General features: G+C 41.3%; 1 protein-coding gene across 1 annotated transcript in view; it reads left to right on the top strand.

Moving 5' to 3' along the window:
* Nucleotides 1-23,165, top strand: part of CSK (C-terminal Src kinase) — a 269,835-nt gene that overhangs the window by 109,628 nt on the left and 137,042 nt on the right. Inside the window, exons 2-3 of the mRNA XM_053717362.1 lie at nucleotides 7,904-7,980; nucleotides 9,627-9,740. Of these exons, the coding sequence (XP_053573337.1) occupies nucleotides 7,966-7,980; nucleotides 9,627-9,740 (129 nt within the window). The 5' untranslated portion in view covers nucleotides 7,904-7,965. The remainder of the gene's footprint in view (nucleotides 1-7,903; nucleotides 7,981-9,626; nucleotides 9,741-23,165) is intronic.

Here is a 23,165-nt window from a genome sequence, read left to right as displayed (position 1 = left end):
GGATGCCGTTCAGCAGACCAGACTGGACAATTGTAACAACAGACGCCAGCCTTCTAGGTTGGGGTGCCGTCTGGAATTCTCTGAAGGCTCAGGGACAATGGAGTCAGGAGGAGAGTCTCCTGCCAATAAACATTCTGGAATTGAGAGCAGTTCTCAATGCCCTCCTGGCTTGGCCCCAGTTGACAACTCGGGGGTTCATCAGGTTTCAGTCGGACAACATCACGACTGTTGCTTACATCAACCATCAGGGAGGGACAAGAAGCTCCCTAGCTATGATGGAAGTATCAAAGATAATTCTCTGGGCAGAGTCTCACTCTTGCCACCTGTCAGCAATCCACATCCCGGGAGTGGAGAACTGGGAGGCGGATTTCTTAAGTCGTCAGACTTTTCATCCGGGGGAGTGGGAACTTCATCTGGAGGTCTTTGCCCAAATACTGCGACGTTGGGGCAAACCAGAGATAGATCTCATGGCGTCTCGACAGAACGCCAAGCTTCCTCGTTACGGGTCCAGATCCAGGGATCCAGGAGCAGTCCTGATAGATGCTCTGACAGCACCTTGGGACTTCAGGATGGCTTACGTGTTTCCACCCTTCCCGTTGCTTCCTCGATTGATTGCCAGAATCAAACAAGAGAGAGCATCAGTGATTCTAATAGCACCTGCGTGGCCACGCAGGACTTGGTATGCAGACCTGGTGGACATGTCATCCTGTCCACCTTGGTCCCTACCTCTGAAGCAGGACCTTCTGATACAGGGTCCCTTCAAACATCAAAATCTAACTTCTCTGAAGCTGACTGCTTGGAAATTGAACGCTTGATTTTATCAAGACGTGGGTTTTCTGAGTCAGTTATTGATACCTTAATACAGGCTAGGAAACCTGTTACCAGAAAGATTTACCATAAGATATGGCGTAAATACCTATATTGGTGTGAATCCAAAGGTTACTCTTGGAGTAAGGTTAGGATTCCTAGGATATTGTCTTTTCTACAAGAAGGTTTAGAAAAGGGTTTATCTGCTAGTTCATTTAAAGGGACAGATCTCAGCTCTGTCCATTCTGTTACACAAACGTCTGTCAGAAGTTCCTGACGTCCAGGCTTTTTGTCAGGCTTTGACCAGGATTAAGCCTGTGTTTAAAACTGTTGCTCCACCATGGAGTTTAAACCTTGTTCTTAATGTTTTACAGGGCGTTCCGTTTGAACCCCTTCATTCCATTGATATAAAGTTGTTATCTTGGAAAGTTCTATTTTTAATGGCTATTTCCTCGGCTCGAAGAGTCTCTGAATTATCAGCCTTACATTGTGATTCTCCTTATTTGATTTTTCATTCGGATAAGGTAGTCCTGCGTACTAAACCTGGGTTCTTACCTAAGGTAGTTACTAACAGGAATATCAATCAAGAGATTGTTGTTCCTTCTTTATGCCCAAATCCTTCTTCAAAGAAGGAACGTCTACTGCACAACCTGGATGTAGTCCGTGCTCTAAAATTTTACTTACAGGCAACTAAGGAATTTCGACAAACGTCTTCTCTGTTTGTCATTTACTGTGGGCAGAGGAGAGGTCAAAAAGCTTCCGCTACCTCTCTTTCTTTTTGGCTTCGTAGCATAATTCGTTTAGCTTATGAGACTGCTGGACAGCAGCCTCCTGAAAGAATTACAGCTCATTCTACTAGAGCTGTGGCTTCCACTTGGGCCTTCAAGAATGAGGCCTCTGTTGAACAGATTTGCAAGGCTGCAACTTGGTCTTCGCTTCATACTTTTTCCAAATTTTACAAATTTGACACTTTTGCTTCATCGGAGGCTATTTTTGGGAGAAAGGTTCTTCAGGCAGTGGTTCCTTCTGTATAAAGAGCCTGCCTATCCCTCCCGTCATCCGTGTACTTTTGCTTTGGTATTGGTATCCCAGAAGTAATGATGACCCGTGGACTGATCACACTTAACAGAAGAAAACATAATTTATGCTTACCTGATAAATTCCTTTCTTCTGTAGTGTGATCAGTCCACGGCCCGCCCTGTTTTTAAGGCAGGTAAATATTTTTTAATTTATACTCCAGTCACCACTTCACCCTTGGCTTTTCCTTTCTCGTTGGTCCTTGGTCGAATGACTGGGAGTGACGTAGAGGGGAGGAGCTATATGCAGCTCTGCTGGGTGAATCCTCTTGCACTTCCTGTTGGGGAGGAGTAATATCCCAGAAGTAATGATGACCCGTGGACTGATCACACTACAGAAGAAAGGAATTTATCAGGTAAGCATAAATTATGTTTTCTCTGAGACTGACTGCATGGAGATTGAACGCTTGATTCTATCAAAGCGTGGCTTCTCCGAGTCAGTCATTGATACCTTAATACAGGCACGAAAGCCTGTTACCAGGAAAATCTACCACAAGATATGGAGTAAATATCCTTATTGGTGTGAATCCAAGAATTACTCATGGAGTAAGGTTAGGATTCCTAGAATATTGTCTTTTCTCCAAGAGGGCTTGGACAAAGGATTATCAGCTAGTTCCTTAAAGGGACAGATTCCTGCTCTGTCTATTCTTTTGCACAAGCGTCTGGCAGAGGTTCCAGACGTTCAGGCATTTTGCCAGGCTTTGGTTAGAATTAAGCCTGTGTTTAAACCTGTTGCTCCTCCGTGGAGCTTAAACTTGGTTCTTAAAGTTCTTCAAGGAGTTCCGTTTGAACCCCTTCATTCCATTGATATTAAACTTTTATCTTGGAAAGTTCTGTTTTTGATGGCTATTTCCTCGGCTCGGAGAGTCTCTGAGCTATCTGCCTTACAATGTGATTCTCCTTATCTGATTTTTCATGCAGATAAGGTAATTCTGCGTACCAAACCTGGGTTTTTACCTATGGTGGTTTCTAACAAGAATATCAATCAAGAGATTGTTGTTCCATCATTGTGTCCTAATCCTTCTTCAAAGAAGGAACGTCTTTTACATAATCTGGATGTAGTCCGTGCCTTGAAGTTTTACTTACAAGCTACTAAGGATTTTCGTCAAACATCTTCCCTGTTTGTCATTTACTCTGGACAGAGGAGAGGTCAAAAAGCTTCGGCAACCTCTCTGTCCTTTTGCCTTCAGAGCGTAATACGCCTAGCCTATGAGACTGCTGGACAGCAGCCCCCTGAAAGGATTACAGCTCATTCTACTAGAGCTGTGGCTTCCACCTGGGCCTTCAAAAATGAGGCCTCTGTTGATCAGATTTGCAAGGCTGCGACTTGGTCTTCGCTTCACACTTTTTCAAAATTTTACAAATTTGATACTTTTGCTTCTTCGGAGGCTGTTTTTGGGAGAAAGGTTCTTCGGGCAGTGGTTCCTTCCGCTTAATCCTGCCCCTCCCATCATCCGTGTACTTTAGCTTTGGTATTGGTATCCCACAAGTAATGGATGATCTGTGGACTGGATACACTTAACAAGAGAAAACATAATTTATGCTTGCCTGATAAATTTATTTCTCTTGTAGTGTATCCAGTCCACGGCCCGCCCTGTCCTTTTAAGGCAGGTCTAAATTTTAATTAAACTACAGTCACCACTGCACCCTAAGGTTTCTCCTTTCTCTGTTTGTTTTCGGTCGAATGACTGGATATGACAGTTAGGGGAGGAGCTATATAGCAGCTCTGCTGTGGGTGATCCTCTTGCAACTTCCTGTTGGGAAGGAGAATATCCCACAAGTAATGGATGATCCGTGGACTGGATACACTACAAGAGAAATAAATTTATCAGGTAAGCATAAATTATGTTTTTCACGCGCTTCCTGCTTTACAAAGGGAATATAAATTATTTATGAGGAGGCAGGAGAGTGGGAGTATCTCGGGGGGAGGCGGTGCTCCAGTTGTTGCCGTGCAGGAGAAACAGCTTGCCATGGGTGAACTGAACATTTCTTTATACAACACTGGGTCCGATGCACTGCTAGGCCGCAGCAGGGCTAAAGGTGGGGAAAATCCACGTGCCCGGAACTGCATGTCCCGGGCGTCTGGCAATATAAATTGCACATCCCTGTGATAGAAACCTTCAAATATATGAAGGGACTTAATAAAGTAGAAGCTCAAAGCATTTTCCACAAATAAAGAAATGCCAAAACATGGGGTCACAATCTAACATTAGAGGGTAGCAGATGAAGGAAAAAAGGGAGGAAGCATTTTTTAACAAATGGTGGTTGATTCATGGAATAAACTTCCAATTGAGGTGGTGAACACAGGGACTGTAAAAGAACTAATAAAATGCCTGGGATATGTATTAAGCTATGCAAAGAAAAAAATTAACTTGTAATATGGGTAGACTTGATGGGCCTTTTTGGTTCTTCTCTACCGTCAAATTCTGTTTTTATATTTATTTAAAATTACACATTAACTTTCTGATTACAGCACTGTACTATCTTTCTGAGGGTACTATGCATACAAATGTAATACAAATGATATAAAATATCTTTAGGTCAATGCTTGACAAATATTTTCAATATCTAGGAGCCAGGAATCTTTTTTATCATATTTTAAATATATATATATGTTGCGGATAAAATAAGAAATTGGATAATCCTAGCATTTACCAGGTAAACCTGACATTACCCAAACGGCTGTGGGTAAAGCCTGATGTAATATGATAAATCTTCTCAGCGTGCATCCAGTCACCGCATCAAACATATATACAATGCACTGTAATTCACACATCTTCACTATATTTTTTTTCTTTTGCCTCCTTCTGGGGGTTCAAGGGGTGCAAAGCCCCCCTTGTAAACCTCATTTCCCAAGGTTCACTTGGGGTGTATGCCAGAGGATCGTCTGGGCACCTTCCTTTAACCCCACAGGCAGAGGTAAAACAATAGTGTACATGGGGGAATTGCATTACATCAGGCTTTACCCACAGCCGCTTGGGTAATGTCAGGTTTACCCGGGTAATCCTAGGTGTACATACGTATACATACACACATTGGAATGGTGTAACAATGTTTGCCATTTTAGAGGATTTTTTTTTTCATTTGAAGCACGGTTGCCTGTGGGTGCAAAGTCAGCCAAACCAGGAGAGAGAGGGAATGAGACAGAGAGTGCAAGGTGCAGAACTTTGTGGCTGCAGATCATTGCTTGGCAGATTAACTCTGCTCCTGGCATATATGTCTAGTTACGGAGTGTCCTGTGTCTAATTAGCTCCTGCCAGTACTCAGATCATCCAGACCTACTACTCCTGTGCCGGCACAGAGCACTGCCAATCTATCTCTGAGCTTGCGCAGTGTTCAAAGCTTGCTCCTGCTCATGATGCTCTCGTATGGGAGGAAGCTCTGTGTCATCCATTATTTTGAGCACCCAAATAAAGCACAGCCTAGAGTCTCTGTGCATTGTACTTCAATATCCATCCAGATTGGATTGCTCTTTCATTGGGCGTACGGCATTCTGGGACTTATAGTTCCCTGCTGTGTGGCCTTGAAAGGACCCAGCCTCACCGGTCTGATTTTTAGGTGCAGCTGGCATCGGTTGATTGGGGGGGGGGGGGCAAATGGGAGGAGCCATGGGTATTTTTAGGGTTTTATATCAGGGCGCCAGAACCTAATTTAAAGGCGCCTGTCAGGCCCGAGTTTTGTCGAGCCCTGCTTTACATTACGTGTATAAGATATACTATGACATGTAAATATTGCCTAAATGACATAAGATATTGTTGTTTGCACTTGGTTCCATCCCCTCAAAACTGTCCCATTTTACAGATGCAAATATTCCAAAATCCAAACCTCTTCCAGTCCCACTTAGTTTGGATAAAGGGCTTTATTTGGATATCTTCAGAGCTGGATTTCTTCTTGTGAAAGTGAAAAAACATCAAGATCTGTGCAAATCCATTACTTAGTGTATTGCACTTTCATAAGACGAAATCCACCTCTAAAAAGAGCTGAATGCCGCGAGCGTCCGCCTTCTGTATTCAGCAGTGAACAAAAGTGCTGAATGTACAGGTCTAGCTTTTATCATGTCTGTATTTCATTACCTTTTATTTATTCATGTATTGTGGACTAGAATATTAGTGGGCATTTGCTTTTTCAAGGGACCTAGAACGAGGTGGCATTCTGCAGTAGCTGGGAGGAGGCAGTGTAATACTTTGTAATATTGTAACAATTGTTGCTATGAAAAACAAAATAATTGCATAATTTAAAATAAATGAATTTATTGATACTTTGTGCAATACACATTTGAAAAACTTTTTAAGCTAATTTTAGCTTAAATATTGGCTTAGAATTTAGCTGGGTGGTCCGTTAAGCAGCGTGGTGCGCCCACTAAATAGTTCCTGGGGAGATCACCTCAGTCTCTCCTTTTCAAATGGAAATATATAATTTATACATAATATGTATACAATCCGATCTCAAGGTTAGGAACTATCAATTTTAGTGACAGTTTTCCAACCAAAGCAGATTGTCCTCCAATAAGATTTCAGCATCATTTTTCTTTCTGAAACGCTAGGATTTACCCTTGGAACAATTAAAGGGTTACTTTCTGTTATAATTTTTAAGCTAAACAACTAACATATTAAAGTTAATAAACATTCATTAAAACCTACTGACCTATATTTTCTCCAAAACAAAGTTTCATAACGTTCTAAAAGTTATATCTTTTATTCGCCGATGATGTCACGTTATCCTGCCCACTATTTTCAGCACTGCATGTTCAAAATACTTAAACCAATAACTTTGTGTTTAAAGCGTCATTTTGAAACCTAGGTATTGTAAACGGATTGGTACAGAGCAAAGGATACCCACGGAGTGGGTTTGGAAAACAATTAAATTTGCAGACAAGATTTCTGATATACGGTAGAGATATGTTAATGAAATGCTATTGATAAAAAGCGTATTTGGGGTAGTTAGTTAGTAACAGGCATAGAAAATATTTACTTACAGTGGCCCTTTAAAGGGGACTTTCAGTCATCAAGTATAAAAGGGACCCCTCTTGCTTAGTATAATAATAATTATGCTTTGTCCCACGCTCCATATACAGACCAAAAAGCAAAACTTTATAACCTAGGGTTTTCAAAATGCTACAAATTACCAGCAGTTTGATTTTCAGCGGTTTCAGGTTACAGAATTTAGTTACTTTTTGGCACCTTTTTTTTTTTTTTTTTACGCAAAAGGTGTTTAATATTTCAGCCCCTTTTTTTTTTTTTTTTTTTTGAAGAGACTCTAAAATGACTTCTAATGGGCGACAGGAAACTAAAATGGACTAATCTAGTATTTATGCATTAATAAACCAATATAGTAAGTAGAACAATGTTAGAATTAAAAAAATCCCTTCTTAAAAACAAATGATTCTGCCAAATCAGGTTTATTAAGTAAAAAGTTATAGTGCTTGTTATGCCTTATGCCAAGGTTTCAGTAACATGTTTTTTTTTTTTATCTATCTGTGTTGTAGCTATTACAGTATTTCAGGTCATGGATATCTACAGAAATAAATATAAATATGTAAATATTTATGTATGTGTCTTATTAAAATGTAAATGAAATTTATAAAAAAAGGCACAGGAGTGAGGGGGTTTAAACACGCTATGTAAATTACATTTAATTTAAAGGGACACTGAACCCATTTTTTTTCTTTCGTGGTTCAGATAGAGCATATAATTTTAAGCAACTTTTTAATTTGCTCCTATTAGGAATTTTTCTTCGTTCTCTTGCTATCTTTATTTGAAAAAGAAGGCATCTAAGCTAAGGAGCCAGACAAAGTTTTGGTTCAGACCCTAGACAGCACTTAATTGGTGGGTAAATCAGCAAGAACAACACAGGTTGTTCACCAAGAATGGGCCGGCATCTAAACTTACATACCAAGAGAATGAAGAAAATTTGATAATAGGAGGTTCAGTGTCCCTTTTAAACTGTTAAGAGAATTGCTTATAAAAATGGCAGATGGTTGGTGTTCCCTTTTTTAACCAGTCCTGTTTTATTCTTCTTAGGTCTGATGATACTGTGTGGATCAGCATCTCTCTGAGGCTGCTTCCTGCTCACCCCTCCCACCATGTCTGTGATGCAGGTAAGTGTAACAATATCACATCTATACCAGCTGGCCTTTCTAGCACTCTATGGAAAATTAAATGTTTTATAATACATAAGGGATTGGTTCAAGTGGGCTTCCCAATCTCAAAACATTAAGCCCATGTTTTGTTTTGTGCCTTTTTCTTTCTTTTTTACTGTATTTGTTTCTGTCACATTTACAGAAGAGTATTTAAAAAAAAAAAAAATTCTTTCCTGATGGAAGTAAAATGTTTTTTTTTTTTTTTTAATTGTACGCTCTATCACATTTACTTTGTTCTGTTTGTATCCTTTGTTGGTAAGCATACATAAGTAAAATATGTAGAACTGTATGTCAGCCGTTTTGCAACAATACTTTTAACAGTGTGTTATACATTGTGCAAAACTGCTGCTATCTAGTGCTAACATTGCTGCCATATTTTAATCCAGATATATGCATGCTCCTAAGCTTACCTGCCTACTTTTCAACAAAATATACCAGGAGAACAAAGTAAATTTCATATCACAAGTTAATTCAATTTATTAATGGTCTTCAACACTAAAGTAAATCTGTGGAGTTATCAGATTTTAAATGTGTTTTGAATTAAAATATAGAACGACTCAAACTTACTGTAGTAGTTGCTCAGCTCTTCACTCTGACTTTGTATTTTCATCTAGCATTTTTAAAAAAAATTAAATGAATTTATTTATTAAAAAAACACACACAAAAAAACACTCCCTTAATGACATTTAGAGAACACATTCGCTATTCTAAAAAAGTTAAATGAGCGCATGCCATTTTAAATAGCTTTCCAATTTATTTCTATTATCTCATTTTCTTTGTACTCTTGGTATTCGTTGTTAAATAGTAATCCTAGGTGTGCTCAGAAACAAGCACGTGCCTTTAGCCATCTGGTAGCAGTATTTGCAACATTAAACACTGCTGGCATAGAATGCTACAGATGTTATGGCAGCAGAGTTTACAACTATGTATAACTGTGCTATAAACATTGTTTCTAACACTTCTTCTAGATGCCTAATAAAATGTGCATGTGTCTAAGCTCACCGAGGATTGCTTTTTAACAAAGAACAAAGCAAATTTGACAAGAGAACTAAATTTAAAAAGTTGTTTATAATTGCATTTTCTGTCTGAATCATGAACGTTTAATTTTGTAATTACAGGGTGTTTACTGTCCCTTTATTTTTATTATCAAATGTACCTCTTTCTCAGGTTATCCTTTATTAAAACCTTGTTTCTTTCCATGAGAGCATAGTGAGTTTGGCTCAGGAGCGTGCATGGGGCTTTATGGCATTTGTTTATAAGTTTTCTACAGAGACTGTTCAACACACATGAACGCTCCTGAGGGGCTATTTACTTCTATCTGAATTATGAACTTATAATTTCAGCTTGCATTGCCCTTTAATTTAACACTAATACTTATTTCTTAAAGTGACATGACACCCCAAAAAATTTCGAAGCATGTACACAAGTTCTGCAGTACAAACACGTTTACAAATCATTTTTAGAGAAATAGCTGACTAAAAGTGGAAAGCACAAACTTTACTTCCATATTTCTACTGCTATTTCTTAGTCCTACTCTTGCCTGGTTTATCTTTCTTTGCTTTAGCCTGCCTTTTTAAGTCTTAATTCCTCTCTCCATGTTTTAGACCCCCTGGTTGGCAGGAACAGAATGCATTGCAAACTACGACTTCCAGGGAAAAGCTGAGCAGGACCTGCCTTTCAACAAAGGAGAAGTCCTAACTATTGTGGCAGTGACCAAGGTAATAGGTCCGGACTTTCGGCAACATTCACACCTTTAAAGGGACAGTATACACTCATTTTCATATAATTGCATGTAATAGACACTACTATAAAGAATAAGATGCACAGATACTGATATAATAATCCAGTATAAAACTGTTTAAAAACTTACTTAGAAGCTAACAGTTTAGCTCTGTTGAAAAGTTAGCTGGAAAGCCCACTGCAAGTGGGAAATATCAGACACTCCCCCACTCCCCCTTCTTTTGCATATGAAAAGACCCTTTACACAAACAGGAGCAAGCTGGAGAAGGTAGCTGACGGTATTCAGATAAAACTTTGGGGCTTGGTTAGGATTCTGAAAATCAGAGCAATGTTATTTAAAAATAAGCAAAACTATACATTAAAAAAAAACTGAAAGCTTGATGAGCTATATAAATAGATCATCTACAAAACATTTATGCAAAAAGTGTATAATGGCCCTTTAACTTTTGCTGTTGCTTAAGGTGTTTCTTTAATTTTGCTAATATTAATATCCTATTATTGCAGAGAATTTGATTAAGATATGATGTATAAAGTTAAAGGGATATTACCAACTGAATAAATAAAAGATATAATTCTATTCAAAGCAAAGATTAGCTGGAGAAAACTATGCTTGTATTTCTCTTGTTAAGTGTGTTTAGTCCACGGGTCATCCATTACTTATGGGATATATTCTCCTTCCCAACAGGAAGTTGCAAGAGGATCACCCAAGCAGAGCTGCTATATAGCTCCTCCCCTCACATGTCATATCCAGTCATTCTCTTGCAACCCTCAACAAAGAAGGAGGTCGCGAGAGGAGCTGGAGTTTTTACTTAACTATTCTTCAATCAAAAGTTTGTTATTTTAAATGGCACCGGAGTGTGCTGTTTTTCTATCTCAGGCAGTATTTGGAAGAAGAAACTGCCTGCGTTTTTTTCTATGATCTTAGCAGGCGTAACTAAGATCCACTGGCTGTTCTCGACATTCTGAGGAGTGGGGTAACTTCAGAAACTGGGAATAGCATGCGGGGTCCTCCGCAAATGAGGTATGTGCAGTACATTATTTTCTGGGAATGGAATTGACTAAGAAAATACTGCTGTTACCGTATGATGTAAGTACAGCCTTAAATGCAGTAGTGGCGACTGGTATCAGGCTGATAAATGTATGCGCAGTCGAGTTATTTTCTAGGGACTAGAATTTGACTGAGAAAATACTGTTAAAACTGAAATAATACTTAAGCCTTATCTGCAGTGGTAGCGACTGGTAGCAGGCTTAGTGATAACTTTGCATGACATTGGAAAATGTTGTTTTTTTAATAAAACGTTTACTGGCATGTTATTCGTTTTTGTGAGGTACTTTGGTGATAAATCTCTTTGGGCATGATTTTTTTCCACATGGCTAACATATATTTTCTGCATGGAAACCGTTACATCAGGGCTCCCACTGTTGTAATAGGAGTAGGAGGGACCTTGTTTTAGCGCCTTGTTGCGCAGTTAAAATTCTAGCACAGTCTTCCTGCTTCTTCCTCCTTGATCCAGGACGTCTCTAGAGAGCTCAGGGGTCTGCAAAATTCATTTTTGAGGGAGGTAATCAGTCACAGCAGATCTGTGACAGTGTGTTTGACTGTGATTAAAAGCGTTAAATCTTAATTGATATCCGTTTTGGGTATTGAGGGGTTAATCATCCTTTTGCTAATGGGTGCAATCCTCTGCTAATAATACACTTCTTGTTAAGAATTGTTTAATTATATCTGTATTTTTGAAGCGCTGCAGCGTTTTTATATTGCTTGTAAACTTATTGAAAGTGATTTCCAAGCTTGCTAGTTTCATTGCTAAATCTGTTTAAACATGTCTGATTCAGAGGAAACTGTTTGTTCATCATGTTCAAAAGCCAATGTGGAGCCCAATAGAACGATGTGTACCAATTGTATTGATATTGCTTTGAATAAAAGTCAATCTGTACCGATAGAGAAACTATCACCAGACAACGAGGGGGAAGTTATGCCGCCTAACTCTCCTCACGTGTCAGTACCTGCGTCTCCCGCTCGGGAGATGCGTAAGATTGAGGCGCCAAGTACATCAAGGCCCTTACAAATCACTTTACATGATATGGCTAATGTTATGAAAGAAGTATTATACAATATGCCCGAATTAAGAGGCAAGCGCGATAGCTCTGGGTTAAGGACAGAGCGCGCTTATGACACGAGAGCCATGTCTGATACTGCGTCACAATTTGCAGAACATGAGGACGGTGAGCTTCATTCTGTCGGTGACGGTTCTGATCCGGGGAGACCGGATTCAGAAATTTCAAATTTTAAATTTAAGCTTGAGAACCTCCGCGTGTTACTAGGGGAGGTGTTAGCGGCTCTGAATGATTGCGACACGGTGGCAATCCCAGAGAAATTATGTAGGTTGGATAGATACTATGCGGTACCGGTGTGTACTGACATATTTCCTATACCAAAAAGGCTTACAGAAATTATTAGTAAGGAGTGGGATAGACCCGGTGTGCCTTTTTCCCCTCCTCCGATATTTAGAAAAATGTTCCCTATAGACGCCACCACACGAGACTTATGGCAGACTGTCCCTAAGGTGGAGGGAGCAGTTTCTACTTTAGCCAAGCGTACCACTATCCCGGTGGAGGATAGCTGTGCTTTCTCAGATCCAATGGATAAAAAATTAGAGGGTTACCTTAAGAAAATGTTTGTTCAACAAGGTTTTATATTGCAGCCTCTTGCATGCATTGCGCCTGTCACGGCTGCAGCGGCATTCTGGTTTGAGTCTCTGGAAGAGGCGATTCGCACAGCGCCATTGGATGAGGCTTTGAGCAAAGTTAGAACCCCTTCATTCCATTGATTTTAAGTCTTTTATCTTGGAAAGTTTTGTTTTTGATGGCTATTTCCTCGGCTCGAAGAGTCTCTGAGTTATCTGCCTTACATTGTGATTCTCCTTATCTGATCTTTCATTCAGACAAGATAGTACTGCGTACTAAACCTGGGTTTTTACCTAAGGTTGTTTCTAACAGGAATATCAATCAAGAGATTGTTGTTCCATCATTATGTCCTAATCCTTCTTCAAAGAAGGAACGTCTTTTGCATAATCTAGACGTGGTCCGTGCTCTGAAGTTCTACTTACAGGCAACTAAAGATTTTAGACAAACTTCTTCTCTGTTTGTCGTTTACTCTGGACAGAGGAGAGGTCAAAAGGCTTCGGCTACCTCTCTCTCTTTTTGGCTTCGTAGCATAATACGTTTAGCCTATGAGACTGCTGGACAGCAGCCTCCTGAAAGAATTACAGCTCATTCCACTAGAGCTGTGGCTTCCACCTGGGCCTTTAAGAATGAGGCCTCTGTTGAACAGATTTGCAAGGCTGCAACTTGGTCTTCACTTCATACTTTTTCCAAATTTTACAAATTTGACACTTTTGCTTCTTCGGAGGCTGGTTTTGGGAGAGGTTCTACAGGCAGTGGTTTCTTCTGTTTAATGTTCCTGCCTTTTCCCTACCATCATCTGTGTACTTAGCTTTGGTATTGGTATCCCATAAGTAATGGATGACCCGTGGACTGAACACACTTAACAAGAGAAAACATAATTTATGCTTACCTGATAAATTTATTTCTCTTGTAGTGTGTTCAGTCCACGGCCCGCCCTGTCTTTTTAAGGCAGGTTCTAAATTTTAAAATTATAACTCCAGTCACCACTGTACCTTATAGTTTCTCCTTTCTCGTCTTGTTTCGGTCGAATGACTGGATATGACATGTGAGGGGAGGAGCTATATAGCAGCTCTGCTTGGGTGATCCTCTTGCAACTTCCTGTTGGGAAGGAGAATATATCCCATAAGTAATGGATGACCCGTGGACTGAACACACTACAAGAGAAATACATTTATCAGGTAAGCATAAATTATGTTTTTTTAAATATACTTTCTCCAACATTGGTGTGTCCGGTCCACGGCGTCATCCTTACTTGTGGGAATATTCTCTTCCCCAACAGGAAATGGCAAAGAGCACAGCAAAAGCTGCCCATATAGCCCCTCTTCGGGCTCCGCCCCCCAGTCATTCTCTTTGCCGCTCTGAACAAGTAGCATCTCCACGGAGATGGTGAAGAGTATGTGGTGTTTAGTTGTAGTTTTTTATTCTTCTATCAAAAGTTTATTTTAAAATAGTACTGGTTGTGCTATTTACTACGAAACAGAAAGAGATGAAGAGTTCTGTTTAAAAGAGGAGTATGATTTCTCTTGTTAAGTGTGTTCAGTCCACGGGTCATCCATTACTTATGGCATATATTCTCCTTCCCAACAGGAAGTTGCAAGAGGATCACCCAAGCAGAGCTGCTATATAGCTCCACCCCTCACATGTCATACCCAGTCATTCTCTTGCAAGTCTCAACAAAGGAGGTTGTGAGAGGAGACAGGAGTAACATTCTTCAATCAAAAGTTTATTATTTTAAAATAGCACCGGAGTGTGCTGTTTGTTCTCTCAGGCAGTATTTAGAAGAAGAATCTGCCTGCATATTTTCTATGATCTTAGCAGACGTAACTAAGATCCACTGGCTGTTCTCGCACATTCTGAGGAGTGGGGTACTTTCAGAGAAGGGAATAGCATGCGGGGTGCCCCGCAAATGAGGTATGTGCAGTGAAATATTTTATAGGAATGGAATTGACTATGAAAACACTGCTGTTACCCATATGACGTAAGTACAGCCTTTAATGCAGTAGTAGCGACTGGTATCGGGCTGATAAATGTATGCGCAGTTGAGTTATTTTCTAGGGACTAGAATTTAACTTTAAATACTGTTAGTACTGAAATAAATGTATGAGCCTTAACTGCAGTCGAAGCAAATTTTAAATTTAAGCTTGAGAACCTCCGTGTATTACTAGGGGAGGTATTAGCGGCTCTGAATGATTGCGACACGGTTGCAATCCCAGAGAAATTATGTAGGCTGGATAAATACTATGCGGTACCGGTGTGTACTGACGTTTTTCCTATACCTAAAAGGCTTACAGAGATTATTAACAAGGAGTGGGATAAACCCGGTGTGCCTTTTTCCCCTCCTCCGATATTTAGAAAAATGTTCCCAATAGACGCCACCACACGAGACTTATGGCAGACGGTCCCTAAGGTGGAGGGAGCAGTTTCTACTTTAGCCAAGCATACCACTATTCCGGTGGAGGATAGTTGTGCTTTCTCAGATCCAATGGATACAAAATTAGAAGGTTACCTTAAGAAAATGTTTGTTCAACAAGGTTTTATATTACAGCCCCTTGCATGCATTGCGCCCGTCACTGCTGCAGCGGCTTTCTGGTTTGAGTCTCTGGAAGAGGCTATTCGCACAGCACCATTGGATGAGACTTTGAACAAGCTTAAAGCCCTTAAGCTAGCTAATGCATTTGTTTCGGATGCCGTTGTGCATTTAACCAAACTAACGGCTAAGAACTCCAGATTCGCCATTCAGGCGCGCAGAGCGCTATGGCTTAAATCCTGGTCAGCAGATGTAACCTCTAAATCTAAATTGCTTAATATTCCTTTCAAAGGGCAAACCTTATTCGGGCCCGGCTTGAAGGAGATTATTGCTGACATTACTGGAGGTAAGGGTCACACCCTTCCTCAGGACAGGGCCAAATCAAAGGCCAAACAGTCTTGTTTTCGTGCCTTTCGTAATTTCAAGGCAGGAGCAGCATCAACTTCCTCCGCTCCAAAACAGGAAGGAACTGCTGCTCGTTACAGACAGGGTTGGAAAAGCAACCAGTCCTGGAACAAGGGCAAGTAGGCCAGAAAGCCTACTTCTGCCCCTAAGACAGCATGAAGAGAGGGCCCCCTATCCGGAAACGGATCTAGTGGGGGGCAGACTTTCTCTCTTCGCCCAGGCTTGGGCAAGAAATGTCCAGGATCCCTGGGCGTTGGAGATTATATCTCAGGGATACCTTCTGGACTTCAAAGCTTTTCCTCCACAAGGGAGATTTCATCTTTCAAGGTTATCAGCAAACCAAATAAAGAAAGAGGCTTTTCTTCACTGTGTACAAGACCTCCTAGTAATGGGGGTGATCCACCCAGTTCCGCGGACGGAACAAGGGCAAGGATTTTACTCAAATCTGTTTGTGGTTCCCAAGAAAGAGGGAACCTTCAGACCAATCTTGGACCTAAAGATCTTAAACAAATTCCTAAGAGTTCCATCATTCAAAATGGAAACTATTCGAACCATCCTACCCATGATCCAAGAGGGTCAGTATATGACCACAGTGGACTTAAAGGATGCCTACCTTCACATACCGATTCACAAAGATCATTATCGGTACCTAAGGTTTGCCTTTCTAGACAGGCATTACCAGTTTGTAGCTCTTCCCTTCGAGTTAGCTACGGCCCCAAGAATTTTTACAAAGGTTCTGGACTCGCTTCTGGCGGTACTAAGACCGCGAGGCATAGCGGTGGCTCCGTACTTAGACGACATTCTGATACAAGCGTCAAGTATTCAAAATGCAAAGTCTCATACAGAGATAGTTCTAGCATTTCTGAGGTTGCATGGGTGGAAAGTGAACATGAAAAAGAGTTCTCTGTTGCCACTCACAAGGGTTCCCTTTCTAGGGACTCTTATAGATTCTGTAGAGATGAAGATTTACCTGATGGAGTCCAGGTTATCAAAAATCCTAAATGCTTGCCGTGTCCTTCATTCCATTCCAAGCCCATCAGTAGCTCAGTGCATGGAAGTAATCGGCTTAATGGTCGCGGCAATGGACATAGTGCCATTTGCGCGCCTGCATCTCAGACCGCTGCAATTATGCATGCTGAGTCAGTGGAATTGGGATTACTCAGATCTGTCCCCTTTACTAAATCTGGACCAGGAGACCAGAGATTCTCTTCTCTGGTGGTTGTCTCGGATTCATCTGTCCAAGGGAATGACTTTTCGCAGAGCAGATTGGACGATTGTAACAACAGATGCCAGCCTGCTAGGTTGGGGCGCAGTCTGGAATTCCCTGAAGGCTCAGGGATCATGGACTCAGGAGGAGAAACTCCTTCCAATAAACATTCTGGAATTAAGAGCGATATTCAATGCTATTCTAGCTTGGCCTCAGTTAGCAACACTGAGGTTCATCAGATTTCAGTCGGACAACATCACGACTGTGGCTTACATCAATCATCAAGGGGGAACCAGGAGTTCCCTAGCGATGTTAGAAGTCTCAAAGATAATTCGCTGGGCAGAGTCTCACTCTTGCCATCTGTCAGCGATCTACATCCCAGGCGTGGAGAACTGGGAGGCGGACTTTCTAAGCCGCCAGACCTTTCACCCGGGGGAGTGGGAACTTCACCCGGAGGTATTTGCTCAACTGATTCTTCGTTGGGGCGAACCGGAACTGGATCTCATGGCTTCTCGCCAGAACGCCAAGCTTCCTTGTTACGGATCCAGGTCCAGGGACCCGGGAGCGGTGCTGGTAGATGCACTAGCAGCCCCTTGGATTTTCAACATGGCTTATGTGTTCCCACCGTTTCCGTTGCTGCCTCGTCTGATTGCCAGGATCAAACAGGAGAGAGCATCGGTGATTCTGATAGCGCCTGCATGGCCACGCAGGACCTGGTATGCAGACCTAGTGGACATGTCTTCCTGTCCACCATGGTCTCTGCCTCTGAGGCAGGACCTTCTACTTCAGGGTCCTTTCAACCATCCAAGTCTAATTTCTCTGAGGCTGACTGCATGGAGATTGAACGCTTGATTCTCTCAAAGCGTGGTTTCTCGGAGTCGGTTATTGATACATTGATACAGGCTCGGAAACCGGTTACCAGAAAAATTTACCATAAGATATGGCGTAAATATTTACATTGGTGTGAATCCAAGAGTTACTCATGGAGTAAGGTTAGGATTCCTAGGATATTGTCTTTTCTACAAGAGGATTTAGAAAAGGGTTTATCCGCTAGTTCGTTAAAGGGACAGATTTCTGCTCTGTCTATTCTTTTACACAAACGTCTGGCAGAGAATCCAGACGTTCAGGCTTTTTGTCAGGCTTTGGCTAGGATTAAGCCTGTGTTTAAAACTGTTGCTCCTCCGTGGAGCTTAAACTTGGTTCTTAAAGTTCTTCAGGGTGTTCCGTTTGAACCCCTTCATTCCATTGATATTAAGCTTTTATCTTGGAAAGTTCTGTTTTTGATGGCTATTTCCTCGTCTCGAAGAGTCTCTGAGTTATCTGCCTTACATTGCGATTCTCCTTATCTGATTTTTCATTCAGACAAGGTAGTTTTGCGTACTAAACCTGGATTTTTACCTAAGGTTGTTTCTAATAGGAATATCAATCAGGAGATTGTTGTTCCATCATTATGTCCTAACCCTTCTTCAAAGAAGGAACGTCTTTTGCATAATCTGGACGTAGTCCGTGCCCTGAAGTTCTACTTACAGGCAACTAAGGATTTTCGGCAAACTTCTTCTCTGTTTGTCGTTTATTCTGGACAGAGGAGAGGTCAAAAGGCTTCGGCCGCCTCTCTCTCTTTTTGGCTTCGTAGCATAATACGTTTAGCCTATGAGACTGCTGGACAGCAGCCCCCTGAAAGAATTACAGCTCATTTCACTAGAGCTGTGGCTTCCACCTGGGCCTTTAAGAATGAGGCCTCTGTTGAACAGATTTGCAAGGCTGCAACTTGGTCTTCACTTCATACCTTTTCAAAATTTTACAAATTTGACACTTTTGCTTCTTCGGAGGCTGGTTTTGGGAGAAAGGTTCTACAGGCAGTGGTTCCTTCTGTTTAATGTTCCTGCCTTGTCCCTCCCATCATCCGTGTACTTTAGCTTTGGTATTGGTATCCCATAAGTAATGGATGACCCGTGGACTGAACACATTTAACAAGAGAAAACATAATTTATGCTTACCTGATAAATTTATTTCTCTTGTAGTGTAGTCAGTCCACGGCCCGCCCTGTCTTTTTTTGAGGCAATTCTAAATTTTAATTAAAACTCCAGTCACCACTGCACCCTATAGTTTCTCCTTTCTCGTCTTGTTTCGGTCGAATGACTGGATATGACATGTGAGGGGTGGAGCTATATAGCAGCTCTGCTTGGGTGATCCTCTTGCAACTTTCTGTTGGGAAGGAGAATATATCCCATAAGTAATGGATGACCCATGGACTGAACACACTACAAGAGAAATAAATTTATCAGGTAAGCATAAATTATGTTTTTAGCAGCAGTAACTAAAATCAATTGCTGTTCCCACGCAGGACTGTTGAGCCCATAGAACTTCAGTTGGGGGGAACAGTTTGCAGACTTTTCTGCTCAAGGTATGACTAGCCATTTTTCTAACAAGACTGTGTAATGCTGGAAGGCTGTCATTTTCCCTCATGGGGATCGGTAAGCCATTTTCTTAGACTCAAATAGAATAAAGGGCTTATTATGGGCTATTAACTGGTGGACACTCTTAAGGGCTAAATCGATTGCTTATTTAAGTATTATTTACAGTTTGAAGTGGATTTCACACTTTTTATTATTTGGGGAACGTTTTTAACGCCAGGCACTAGTTAAGACACCTTCCCAGTCAGGAAGGGCCTTTCACTGTAGTAGGCAGAGCCTCATTTTCGCGCCATTATTGCGCAGTTTCTTTTGAGTGAAGTGCATGCAGCTGCATGTGAGAGGGTCTGGTATCCACTGAAAACGTTCCTGGAAGGCTTGAATTGGTATCGTATACCCCCCTGGGATAGGTGAAGTCGCAACAAACGCTGTGGCTGGGACTGCAGTGGGGTTAAAATTGCAAACGGCTCCGTTTTCCGCATTTTAAGGGTTAAAAGCTTGAAAATTGGGGTGCACTACTTTGAATTCATTAAGACACTGTGGTGAAAATTTGGTAAAGATTGGATAATTCCTTCATAGTTTTTCACATATTCAGTAATAAAGTGTGCTCTGTTTAACATTTAAAGAGACAGTAACGGTTTTGTTTAAAAACGTTTTTTGTGCTTTATTAACCAGTTTAAGCCTGTCTAACATGTCTGTACCTTCAGATAGATCATGTTCTGTATGTATGGAGGCCAAGGTGGTTCCCCCTTCAAATGTATGTGATAATTGTGCCATGGCGTCCAAACAAAGTAAGGACAGTACTGTCACATTTAGTAAGGTTGCCCAGGATGATTCCTCAAATGAAGGAAGTAGGGATAGTTCTGCATCCTCTCCTTCTCTGTCTATACCAGTTATGCCCGCTCAGGCGACCCCTAGTACTTCTAGCGCGCCAATGCTTGTTACTATGCAACAATTGACGGCAGTAATGAATAACTCCATAGCTAATATTTTATCCAAAATGCCAGCATTTCAGAGAAAGCGTGATTGCTCAGTTTTAAACACTGTAGAGCATGAGGGCGCTGATGATTATTTATCTGTCATACCCTCACACCAGTCTGAAGTGGCAGTGAGGGAGGGTTTGTCAGATGGAGAAATTTCTGATTCAGGAAGAATTTCTCAGCAGGCAGAACCTGATGTTGTGACATTTAAATTTAAATTAGAGCATCTCTGCGCATTACTTAAGGAGGTGCTATCTACTCTGGATGATTGTGACAATTTGGTCATCCCAGAAAAATTGTGCAAGATGGACAAATTCCTAGAGGTCCCGGTGCACCCTGATGCCTTTCCGATACCTAAAAGGGTGGCAGACATAGTGAATAAGGAGTGGGAGAAGCCAGGCATACCTTTTGTCCCTCCTCCTATATTTAAGAAATTGTTCCCCATGGTTGACCCCAGGAAGGACACATGGCAAACAGTCCCTAAGGTCGAGGGGGCGGTTTCTACACTAGCCAAACGCACGACTATTCCCATTAGGACAATTGTGCTTTCAAAGATCCTATGGATAAAAAATTGGAGGGTTTGCTTAAAAAGATTTTTGTACAGCAAGGTTACCTCCTTCAACCAATTTCGTGCATTATTCCTGTCACTACAGCGGCGTGTTTCTGGTTCGAGGAACTGGAAAAGTCGCTCCGTAAGGAGACTCCATATGAGGAGGTCATGGACAGAATTCACGCACTTAAGTTAGCTAATTCCTTTATTTTAGATGCTGCTTTGCAGTTAGCGAGATTAGCGGCGAAAAATTCAGGGTTTGCAATTGTGGCGCGCAGAGCGCTCTGGCTAAAATCTTGGTCGGCGGATGTATCTTCCAAGACAAAATTGCTTAATATCCCTTTCAAAGGTAAGACCCTTTTTGGGCCAGAATTGAAAGAAATTATTTCAGACATCACTGGGGGAAAGGGCCATGCCCTCCCACAGGATAGGCCGTTCAAGGCTAAAAATAAATCCAATTTTCGTTCCTTTCGTAATTTCAGGAACGGACCGGCTTCTAACTCTGCAGCCTCTAGACAAGAGGGTAACGCTTCCCAGTCCAAGCCAATGCAAGGCTGGAACAAGGGTAAACAGGCCAAGAAGCCTGCTGCTGCTACCAAGACAGCATGAAGGGGTAGCCCCCGAAGCTGTTTGCTTCCTGAGAGAACCCTGTCATAGTCTGTTGGGTGACTGTATTGACCCCATCCTGCCTGATTTGCATCACTGGAGATGCTTTACCAATTGTGAGTATATTACCTAAATAGAGTAATATATCTTGGGATCAAACTGTACTAGGCCATATAGGCACCCCTGTGTCTCTTTATATTTCCACTACAGATTAACTCCATCTACCCTAGAGGTCGGTCTGCTGGGTGACTGTGATTGATCCCAGACTGCTCCTATTGCACTTATTGAGGTGCTATCCAAATTGTGAGTTTATACTAACATGATTGGAATCTAAATATTGTATTGAACAAACAATATTGGGCCATGTGGCGCATCTGTCTCTTTCTATATTTTAGATCATCCCTATAGGATCCAGGCCGGGTTCTTTACAGATTACTGCCCAAAGATCACCTTCTACATTTAATCCTCAGAGATTTTTTATTTGTATTGTTTGTATTTTTGGTATTATTGAAACATTTCCTATCTGTCTTGATTTATGTGTGATATTTAGCATAAATTCTGATTTAAAGTATTAAATTGATCTATTGTTCACCACACACCTTACTAGGTTTGATATAGTGTTATCACTTAGGGCGCCCCCTATCATATAAGTACCTTTGAGACAGGATCTTCTAGTACAAGGTCCTTTCGAACATCCAAATCTAGTTTCTCTGCAGCTGACTGCTTGGAAATTGAACGCTTGATTTTATCTAAGCGTGGGTTTTCTAATTCAGTGATAGATACTCTGGTACAAGCCAGAAAACCTGTGACTAGAAAGATTTACCATAAAATATGGAAAAAATATATCTGTTGGTGTGAATCCAAGGGATTCTCCTGGAGTACGATTAAAATTCCTAAGATTCTCTCCTTTTCTCCAAGAGGGTTTGGATAAAGGGTTGTCAGCGAGTTCTCTAAAAGGACAGATTTCTGCTTTATCTGTTTTATTACACAAACGACTGGCAGCGGTGCCAGATGTACAAGCTTTTGTACAGGCTTTGGTCAGAGTCAAGCCTATTTACAGACCCATTACTCCTCCTTGGAGTCTAAATTTAGTTCATTCTGTTCTTCAAGGGGTTCCGTTTGAACCTTTACATTCCATAGATATCAAGTTACTATCTTGGAAAGTTCTGTTTTTGGTTGCTATTTCTTCTGCTAGAAGAGTTTCTGACTTATCTGCTTTGCAGTGTGATCCACCCTATCTGGTGTTCCATTCAGATAAGGTCGTTTTGCGTACCAAGCCTGGTTTTCTTCCCAAAGTTGTTTCCAACAGGAATATTAACCAGGAGATAGTTGTTCCTTCTCTGTGTCCGAAATCAGTTTCTAAGAAGGAACGTTTGTTACGCAATTTAGATGTAGTTCGTGCTTTAAAGTTCTATTTAGAAGCAACAAAGGATTTTAGACAAACCTCATCTTTGTTTGTCGTTTACTCTGGTAAGATGAGAGGACAAAAGGCTACTGCTACCTCTCTTTCTTTCTGGCTGAAAAGCATTATCCGATTGGCTTACGAGACTGCCGGACGGCAGCCTCCTGAACGAGTCACAGCTCACTCCACTAGGACTGTGGCTTCCACGTGGGCCTTCAAGAACGAGGCTTCTGTTGATCAGATATGTAAGGCAGTGACTTGGTCTTCTCTGCACACTTTTGCCAAATTTTACAAATTTGATACTTTTGCTTCTTCGGAGGCTGTTTTTGGGGGAGAGGTTTTGCAAGCCGTGGTGCCTTCTGTTTAGGTAACCTGATTTGCTCCCTCCCTTCATCCGTGTCCTAAAGCTTTGGTATTGGTTCCCACAAGTAAGGATGACGCCGTGGACCGGACACACCAATGTTGGAGAAAACAGAATTTATGCTTACCTGATAAATTACTTTCTCCAACGGTGTGTCCGGTCCACGGCCCGCCCTGGTTTTTTAATCAGGTTTGAAAAATTTCTTTCTCTATACACTACAGTCACCACGGCACCCTATAGTTTCTCCTTTTTTTCTCCTAACCGTC

The sequence above is a fragment of the Bombina bombina genome, chromosome 6 (assembly GCF_027579735.1).
Source record: "Bombina bombina isolate aBomBom1 chromosome 6, aBomBom1.pri, whole genome shotgun sequence".
NCBI lineage: Eukaryota > Metazoa > Chordata > Amphibia > Anura > Bombinatoridae > Bombina > Bombina bombina.
The sequence above is the reverse complement of the archived record's forward strand: the minus strand, read 5'-3'. Positions and strand labels throughout refer to the sequence as shown.